This window comes from Ruditapes philippinarum, unplaced genomic scaffold (assembly GCF_026571515.1).
Source record: "Ruditapes philippinarum isolate M1 unplaced genomic scaffold, ASM2657151v2 ctg1061_1_1_1_1, whole genome shotgun sequence".
Classification (NCBI taxonomy): Eukaryota; Metazoa; Mollusca; class Bivalvia; order Venerida; family Veneridae; genus Ruditapes; species Ruditapes philippinarum.
Window position 1 is genome coordinate 83463 of NW_026863400.1, and position 10332 is coordinate 93794.

The following is a 10332-nucleotide window of genomic DNA, read 5'->3' on the forward strand; positions in this document are numbered from 1 at the left end:
TCAGATGAATTTCGTGTTACTTGTTTCTTTTGTTCTTTTCTGGGTTTACATAATTAATCATTTTTGTCAATTGCTTAAGATTCTGGAAATTTGTCTCTCATTCCTTAATTGCTTTTGTATTTGTGCTTTGGGCATGTTGTCAAGTTTGTCAGCGGTATCAGATTGGCTATTTAGGCAATAGACAATTTTGTAGCTTGCTTTGACTATTTAATGATGCGTTCATAGAAGATGAGGAATCATACCATTATTTACGTCACTATTACTGGCCGATGACTTATCATTTATGCATGTTTGCAATTTACTATTCAGTTAGGTATTTTACAATTATTATATATGCCAATCGTTTTCGTCAATGATGGTGTTTTTCTGCTGGGCTCCTTTCCGGTAGTCCGATATTGCTGGGTTAGTTTTACTTTAAACGTATTTATTTCAAATTCTATATAGTAACCAGACTACAACATGCAAACATTTTAACAATCGAACTATCATAGTACACGCAATCGATTTTAACTGGTTATGTTGGAGGATGCGTTAATTGATAATTGAATGCTGTACTTCCTTTTTGATCTTTGTTTTCATATTTAATGAAATATTACTTCGCTGATTTTTTTGCTCCATATTCATATATGTTACCGCCATTTAAATAAAATTTGGATTGTTTTTTTTTTATTAAAACGGGATCATTGACCTTGAACTTAGCATCTTCTGAATATTTTGTTCTTATATTTTTCTGGTCTTTTGTGACCACTGTTTTCAGCACACTTGAATTGCACTGAAGCTGGTACTGGGGGCATGATAGATGTTGCGCTTATACACTATCTCTGATGAAAAGAGTCACTAAAACCAAGTCAACATTTTTAAGATGATATTTTTGTTTTTCTTGCTTATACTAGATTTCACCCCTTTAACTGATTTTATTGAAGATGTCGATTTGTTTCTTTTTATTGATGAAGTCGATTTAATGTTTCAGAAACTAGACTTTGTTCAAATGGAAACAAAACAAATGTAGGACTACTGAAGTAGTAACATCCAAGGAGTCGGTTCCGAAACTATCCGTGAAGAAGAACTTAAGTGATTGGCTGAAGTGAACTCCAATACAAATCATTGGCGTTGCTCTGATATTAGGGCTGCTTAACTTATTTGCTCGAACATTTTTACACAACTTTCTAGATTTTACCTTAAGGTTTTCTCCGGAACTGAATTATGTAGATGTACCCCCTCCTATGTAAATTTATAATGTAAACATCCTTAAGTTATAAACTATGAGAACAAAAGCAACAAGGGCAGTATTGTCCCAAATACGCTTGTGATGGAGATGTGGGCTTTATTGACAGAATTGTTAGCTGGCAAGTTTTTATGTCACAAGTTCAAGTGCAATATACAGCTCAATATATTTCTTTACTGAGTAAATTATTTAATATACTTTAAATATTATTAGGTTCGATTAAAATAATATATCAATTATATACACCTTTTAAAAATGACTTACTTACAATAGACTTACTTATCATCTTTTAAATAAGAATATAGTAATGAAGAAATGAAGAATAAATTTTAGTTGGAAAGATAGTAAGGTCACTACTTATTAAACAGTGCTGAAAATGGGAACAACACATTTTAGACACAATAAGCCTATGTTCATATGAATCAATATCATTCAGACAAAACACAGCATTTGCAACAAGGAAATCTCCACATAGTGCAGTTGTTCCTGGATGTTGGAGAGTTGTGTAGTGAATTCCATCAATACTGCAGTTTTCATAAAGTAAAGACAGTTGTTGGATAAGTTTAATTAGTGTGTTTGAGATGGTAAACTATCAAAGACAGTAATGTTTTCATAATTTCTAGCAGACAAATCATAATTTCCTGTAATATAATGCATCTGTACAGCTTGAACGTTTTTAGGAATTTTCTTTGTAATGTACTGTCCACTAGACACCAGAGAATGCAAGTAGGATTGATTGAGCATTGCCCGCTCCCCCTCCCTCAAAAATGAAACTGGACTTGAACAAAATAAGCTTGACTCAAAGAGATATGTTTTGACAATCTGTAAGAAAACACTTAAAACTATTGTAGGCTTTTGTTTACCTTCCTTCATTTATAGCTGAAAAGGGAATCAGGTATTCTTCGCATCTCGAACATAAACTATTTCATGTACGCGAGGAAACTATCTATATAAATTTGGGCAATGCAGTGAATATGGTACTGGCCATGTAAAGCACGATGCACATATTATCATTTACATCAGTTTACATTACAACACAGCCCTACTTTAATTTAAAACCGTTAAAAACAATCAATTATTTTGCTTTTTAGAATCTGAAGTCATCGTCTTCGAATGTAATTAAGGAAAAATAACAACAACAAACAAGGAAAAACTAGAAATGTGTCCATAGGACACCGGTGCCCCCACCGCGCCACTGTTCTGTCAATCTTATGACTCGAGGTCAAATTTTTTGAAGACTAAAAATCTTTTACTAAGTAAAGGGCAAGAACTTTACAAATACTGAATAAATCGTCAAGCTAACCCCAATGTTTATAAGTACACAAAATGACCAACATTCTTGTAAACTTTCAGGCCTACAAGTGAAATACTTTTTGAGCTATGCATGAACAAGTTGAAAATTGCAAATTCATACTACTGTAAGTCAAGGGCAATAACTTAAAAAAAAAACTAAAAAAAAAATTCCACATGCAAAGTGACAGGTTCATAGCTTCACAGTGATGTGAATCATTATTCCTGTAATTTAGTGATGTTGATCATTATTCCTGTAATGTTGGTTGATTCTAACTCAAGCACTCAAGGAACAAATAACAACATAATGAAACGCTTTTTACTAAGTCAAATGAAATAACTCTATAAATACTGGATAAATCCAAACGCAAATAGCCCAGGTGCAAAACAAAATATGCTGAGCAACCTTCCCGTAAGGTTTAATGACTCTATGTCAAATCTTTTTTGAGTTACATGCGACACAAGTTGAAAATTGCAAAAAATTTCTAAGTCAAGGGCAATAACACTAAAAATACTAAATAAATCCAGACGAAAATACAAAAGTGCATAACTACACATGCTGTTTAATATTCCTGTAAAGTGTCATGACTCTATGTCAAATTGCAAAATTTTACTAAGGCAAGGGCAATAACTATAAAAATACTAAATAAATCCACACGAAAATACCCAGGCGCACAACTATATATGCTGATCAACATTCCTGTAAAATTTCATGACTCTAGGTCAAATGCCTTTTGAGTAACATGCTACGCAAGTTGAAAATTGCGAAATTTTACTAATTTAGGGGCAATAACTCTAAAAATACTAAAGCTATCCAGACGAAAATACTTAGGTGCACAACTACACATGCTGATCAACATTCCTGTAAAGTTTCATGAACTTCGGTCAAACACTTTTGAGTAACGTGCGACACAAAAGAGAACGGACAGACGGAAGGACGGACGGACGGACATGGGTCAATCTAAATGCCCGCCACTAAAGTGGGGGCACAAAAACATATTTGGGTCATAATGATAAACACAACGTGTTAATAATACGTCTTTTAGCATTGTACGTGTAGGCACATATATATTCCGTTGTTAACATTTACATTAACGCGCAATATTTATTTCGTCCGACCTGGATTATTCTAAAACAGGGCTTCTTTCTTTTTTTTATATTTGTTAACTTTATAGAAAGTAACTTTTCGCGAACCAAATAGCTCTGTTTCTAAATTGTTCAATCAATTATATTCTTAAACTAACTGGCCAGTGTGAATTCCAAAACATTACATTTAAAGCATGTTCAAACAGAAGGAAAATTCACAGTTGATAATCATTTTGCAAAATAAACATACAAATTGATATATTATATGAAACCGTTCTATAAAATAAACTTATTTCTTGATAACTTCCTTTTTATTTTCTAAATGATTATATTCTACCATATTAAATCAAATTGCTTGAAGAATGACGTGGATGAATGGTTTTGATCGTTGAAGTCAAAATCAGCTGTCATTATAGCTTTTCTGTTTAAAAAATATAACAATATTGCATGGATCATGATCTTGAGTTAATGTCATCAGTTAAATTGCAACTTAAAACATTATGTGTTTAGGAATGTCTCATAAAACGGAGGTTAGGATTTTTTAAAAATTGCATATCAGTTTCAAAATATCATTTTGCTTTTAGGATTTAAAAAATTCACAGAAAATTATAAAGGGCCATTGGGTGTCTCGTGGTAGGATCTTTGTACAAAACATAAAAAAATTGTATGAACCCTTCAGAAATTGATGTAAAATATAGTACAATTTTTTTTAAATAAAGATTACTCAAGGACTTTTTAAACTGCTGCTAAAAACAACAAATTTGCTGGAATTAATTATCACTTCAATTTAATTGAATTCAATTTCGCACAATGGTATAATTTTATTATGATTACAAGGCGCATCGTTCCACTTGTAGTTAACATAACTTCTAAAGTGTGCACAGTCTTCACCGCCGTCACCATAATTGTTCGGCTCCCCGGCGGCCCAGTCAAAGAATGTAGCCTGCTGATTTGTGTCATACCATTTCCATGTTGTTTCATGATGAAGGTCGGACAATCCCATCCACGTATCTCCAGCTTGATATAAAGAAAAAGAAAGAATATTGTATATGAAGAATATCCATACAAACAATATCAACAAACTATGTTAAGTTTAGGAAATTAAAAAAAAATCCTGAAAAGCTATCTCCAAGATTTTATGTTAAAAGTAAAAACAAGTTAATGAAATAATTGTTAATGTATATAAGAAAGAAAATAAATAAAAAGAACCTTAGCAATTGTGATGACATAATTTATCTAACCTTAAGAAAAGAAATAATGGACAAAACATACAATAAAATTCTTAAACTGAACATATTCAGGTTTTCGTGTTCATTTTATCATTTCTTGAAATAGTTTAAAAAATAGAAGTCTAGAAGCCTAATCATACTTTTAAAAACTTTATTTCATGTTCCTCTAACAAATTTTTTCTGGTGCTAATTTTATAGGTTTATAATGATTATTTCTGGCATTTGCCATCCGTTTTATCAAAATTTTATATGATCATCGTTTATCCAAATTAAGCACACTTGCATGATTGTGATAAAAATACAAACAACCATTTTGCCTATATCAGTTCTACTCATTAAACATCTTTCTGACTGAAACCAAACCAATCTACTTTAAAGCAACAGAAAAACAGAAAGTGGATTGTAAATAAGTATTAAACACTTACCTTTAGTTTTCCTTAAAAAATCTGCCAAAAAAATGTTTTCAGCAGGCGTGTCCAGTCGTACAAGGTAAGCTCCGCGGTTCTGACAATACACCTGTATTAAACAAACGGGATTTAACATATTTAGTTGGTTGTTTTTTTATTATTTTTTGAACACGGGTTTTTTATTTGTCTACATATAATGGCAGATTATCAGAATTTCAGCAAATGCAAAACAAATAAAAAAATTCTACCTTCTCTGTTTTTTTTTCTAGTTCTAACTTAGGTGAAAAATACAATAAATCTGGCCACTTTTGATAACAAATTTGACGAATAGATATCTATTCGACCAAAATACCAGGAAATACCTTTTGATGATACAAATATAGTCATTGATTAAAGCAGCATGTCTCCAAATTTATGCTAATTTTCATGAAAGTTTAAATAATGTATTCGAATGTAAAATAGTGTGAAGTGGACTGAGTGGGTTATTTACAAATTGCAAATGACACTTTGAATCTCTGTAAATTACCAAAAGAGGTCAAAATATGCAAAATAAGGAATTACTGCGTTAGTCATACAGTAAAATTTTATGATATATACTGCAATTTCAGTCATTACTGACAAATAACATGTATATTTTCATTTGTATGTTGAATCATTTTGCTTATCTTGTAATCTTAGTACATTTTCTCTCAAGTTTGATTATCTTTAAATATTTTTGCTAATCTGGAGGCATGCAGCTTTAAATGATGAAATTTTCATAAACGAACACTTGATAAAAATAATTAACTGGAATATGAATATATATATAAATATTGTATGTGTACATTCAGTTAACTACTAATATGTCGTATCTATACTAGAAATATATATTTGTTGTCTGCCTCACCCGTGCATCAAAAAATGAAAGAGGCGTCCCATAACCAATGTAGTAACAATGACCATTATAGGGTATCCAGCCATCACTGCAGCAAGCTTGAACAAAAAAAGTTAGCTTTTAGAGATGTATGACATTTGACATATTTTGATGATGTGTTACTACCTACCGCTTCTAAGAAAATTATTTAATGATATTCATCACAAAAAGAATCCATAATAATGCTGATGATAATAATAAAATAATAATAATAATAATTAATAATAAGAATGATAATATATTTATCTAAAGAAGGTAACACATGAAGATATACCATGTAAAAATAACAAATAACATACCTTAATCTAAATGAGGCCTTCCCTTCTAAATTATATATAAAATCACATATATACATGTAATATATTATAAAAAACTGTTTCATTTAATTTGTCAAATAATAAAATATACACCTCAAAGGTGTTGCTTTTGAGTTAATTTTTTGGACAAAGTGCCTCAATTAAGAAATTTCATGACAAAGTATAATCTAAATAAACACCCATTTTTTTTTCGTATTTTCACATTCTCTTCTTCATTGCTTGGCAATCCTTAAAGATAGTTTATAATTTGTTTTTGTTTCGTACATAATATCATGCATATGTTTTATATGGATGGATAAACATTGAAGTGTTCTTTCTACTGCATTTAGATCATGATTAGATACATTTACAGTAGAATCGCCAGCTTAAAGCTATGTATTACCAATTGTTGTAGCTAGAGCGATATCATATATATACAAAAAGAATAAAAGAGGGCCGAAAACAAATCCCTGTGGAACTCCAGAAGTTCAAGCCTTCTATTGGACATGGAACGTCCAACTATATCAACTTGCGTTCTTTTTGATAGATACGATTTGAAAAAAAAAATGGAAGGATATTTTATCTGAAAAATGATGAAGTTCTATGTTATGCAATAAAATTTTAATTTTCGGCAAGATCAAAAAAGTTTTTCTTATATCTAAAAATACAATTAAAACATAATTAGCAAACTCTTTATCTATTTGCCATCATTGTTTTTCAAAGATTTTCGAAATTGTAGACAGAATAGATATAGCCATGTTGTTGCTTGGATTTTCTTTATCGTCGATGTTAAACAGGAGGCTGAGACATGTTTAAATATTCGTACCAGCATCGTCATTTGTTGTTTACTCTTACCCTATTCAGCGATTATCTTTACAATTTACAATATCTTTATTTCACTCAAGACATGCACAATATATACATGACAACATGAGGTAAATAATACAATAGATATAAATCGAGGCACCGATCAATCATAAATCCACTTGGAAAGATCGAAATTCTATGAAATAAATAATTGTTTCTATACTAATTTATAGCGTCATTCTCGAAAACAGTGAATGAAAAAGAAAACAAACAAAAAAAAACAAAAACAAATACAATCATACATAATTGTACATATAGCATGATATATTTTAAACCTGCTAAATCTGTGTGTAATTTCAATATAAATAAGGAAAAAAAAAAAAAAAAAAAAAAAAAAAAAAAAAAAAGAGAGAGAGAAAAAAAATACATGATATTTCTCAGGATATTTCTCGCCAATAGTAACAACGGGAGAATAACCAAAATTGTTTAACCCAATATTTTTTTTTCAGTTACTATATAAACTAATTATTTCTTTGACCAATTCACAAAATTTTCTATATTCCACTTTTTTAAAACACTTGTTTTCCATTAATTCTTTATAAATAATGATATTTGGTCTGTTGTAATATTTTGCTTTTAACAAGCGCTTACGAGTGCCTAACAAAAAAGAACATTCGAAAAGATAGTGGAATTCATCGCCAATACCATTGTTGCATTTCGTACAAATTCTAAGATTTAATGGGATTCTATGCCAAGATCCAGTTTCTACAGGGAGTCTATGGCTTCTTGTTCGGAAGTTAATCATATATATTAAGTATTTAGGTGGTGTATTTATTAAGTATTTCTCAAATTCAAATTTTGTTTTAAAAAGTTTATAATTTGCACATTTGCTCGAATTTTCAATATTTGAGTACCAATCATTCAAGAAAAGATCAGAAAGTTTCTGTTTTACAGTAGTTGTTAACCATTTGGTGTTTGGAAACTCGTGGTGCGTCCAAATACCACTTAAGCCGCATGTAATTAAAATGTTTTTGATATTAGTTAACCATAAAAATTTATTCTTTTGTACAGTATTTGAATTGTTAAATTGACTAAGTAATAAACAATACAATGTAGTTGACAATTTGTTAGATTTGGGGTAAATCAAATTTGACCAAAAAGAAATCATTCTTGTTTTAATATCAATAATCAATGGTTGAACTCCAGTTTCACCATATATAATACTATTAGGTGTACTTGCTTTAATATTTAAAACAAATTTCAAAAATTTTAATTGTACTTTTTCGATTATGTCCAAATTTCCATATCCCCATACTTCGCATCCATATAACAAAATTGGCTTAACAGTTTTCATGAAAAGTTCTATTTGCAAATCTATTGGCATTAACAAATCTCTTGCTTTCTTTATTAGGGAATACATTGCTCGTGTAGCTTGTTGTGCTATAGCACGCTTTGCATTTAAAAAAGAACCACTTCTACTAAATAAAATACCCAAATATTTGTAATCGTTTGTAACTTCAATGTTTTCTCCTTTAAAAGTAAATGTAAATTGTCTTGGTCTTCCTTTAGAAAAAATAACAATATTTGTTTTTGAAATATTAACTTGCAATTTCCAAATATCACAATATTGCTCATATAAGTGCAAAGAATTTTGTAAATCCAGTGCTGATTCAGCAAGTATAACAGTATCCGAATTCACCGACAGTTTCCATTAATTTCCGTTACTTAATCACATGTCATTAAATTCATTACAAAAGATTAAAAGATATTTCTATTGCATTATGTCAAAATATTGATTGGAGGTGACAAACAATCAATTAAGCAATTATAGTAGATATCAAGGCAAGCTAAGTGTAATTTTCACACCTTCGCAGATAATACGTTTCACCCATTAATCAAGAAAAATTACTCTTATCAGTTTGGTGTATGTTAACACCTGCAAGATGTGCGATTATATTTTATTTTGAATGTAGGTGTGACATTTGGCAAAATTTGTTCGGATCCGAGAGGTTAATTTTAGAGTAAAATAAGAACAAAATTGAAAAAATCGTCCGGAATTCGGAGAAGACAGGTTCCGGAACCGAAAGGTTAATTACAATTGAAAATAGAACGAATAAAATCGGGACCGGACACTTCATTCGGATATGAAAGGATTCCGGATTAGAAGGGTTCGGATTAGCAAGGCTCCTGTATGAGAAACGTACGGTGTCTCTTCCGTTAATTGAGCATGCCAAATTGTTTATAAAACATTTTACCTCTTGCATTAACTCCTGACACTAGGCTTGTTACAGCAAACAGGAATGCTACAGCAGTCTTCATATTGCCAAAACCCAACAGCATATCTAGATGTTATCAATATATGGTTATTTGGACAGGTTATAAATGACAATATTGTATAAATTGTTGCTTTCGTAAAGACCTCAATATACAATATATTTTATGCAGTTTTTAACAAAATGAATATATAACTACCAGCTTGCTTCTTTCAATGCATTAGTACATGCATAACAAAAATGCAAATACCACGGTAGTGTATTTCAAACAATAACAATAAAAATAATTAAACAACGTGTTGTCTTAAAAAATATATAAATAGTGGATTAATTTATTTTATGTTATTTCAAAAATATCGTACTTACGAATAAGGTATTATACTATTTTAACACTGTCTTTTCCAGATCCTACCAATCTTTTTGAATTAGTGGGTTCTTCTTTCTTCTTAAATACAATCTCATCACATGGTCAAATGGTCTCGTTATTGTTATATTTTGCACGTATGCACGTTACGAAAATGCCAAGTGATCATGAGAAGTAACTGCTGTGAATTAGAATTATTTACGTTTGAATGAGACGAAGGATTAAGTGCATGTTTGCAACAAATAAAACCGAATATGCATACAGTAGTATCTCTAAAGGCTTATAAAATATGATGTGTGAAATATTGTTTTGTTCTGTATTTAGTTTGTTTATAATGCAACATGAAACACAAATTATTTTAAGGAATTGATTACTTTTTAGATCATTTTGCAAGTTGTTTTGCTCTGATTAACGCAAATGACATCGAAATATATTGTTAAGT

At 30.3% G+C, this 10332-nt stretch overlaps 1 protein-coding gene across 1 annotated transcript; it reads right to left on the minus strand.

The window, feature by feature from the left end:
* Window positions 1-4373: 4373 nt before the first annotated feature.
* LOC132722004 (perlucin-like protein) lies at window positions 4374-10013 on the minus strand. Its single transcript, XM_060706399.1, has 5 exons — window positions 9893-10013; window positions 9509-9595; window positions 6124-6209; window positions 5256-5346; window positions 4374-4618 (listed from the first exon to the last, which is right to left on the minus strand). The coding sequence occupies exons 2-5, from the start codon at window positions 9591-9593 to the stop codon at window positions 4389-4391; spliced, it is 492 nt and encodes a 163-aa protein (XP_060562382.1). The 5' UTR covers window positions 9594-9595; window positions 9893-10013; the 3' UTR covers window positions 4374-4388.
* Between the last annotated feature and the right edge of the window lie 319 nt (window positions 10014-10332).

What these genes read in the sequence shown, in the direction of transcription:
- LOC132722004 (XM_060706399.1), bottom strand. Translation starts at nt 9,593, where the DNA reads ATGCTGTTGGGTTTTGGCAATATGAAGACTGCTGTAGCATTCCTGTTT. An exon ending in GTCAGGAGTTAATGCAAGAG is followed by an intron (nt 6,210 to 9,508) that starts GTAAAATGTTTT and finishes TTTTTGTTCAAG; the next exon opens with CTTGCTGCAGTGATGGCTGG. An exon ending in TTTCATTTTTTGATGCACGG is followed by an intron (nt 5,347 to 6,123) that starts GTGAGGCAGACA and finishes TGTTTAATACAG; the next exon opens with GTGTATTGTCAGAACCGCGG.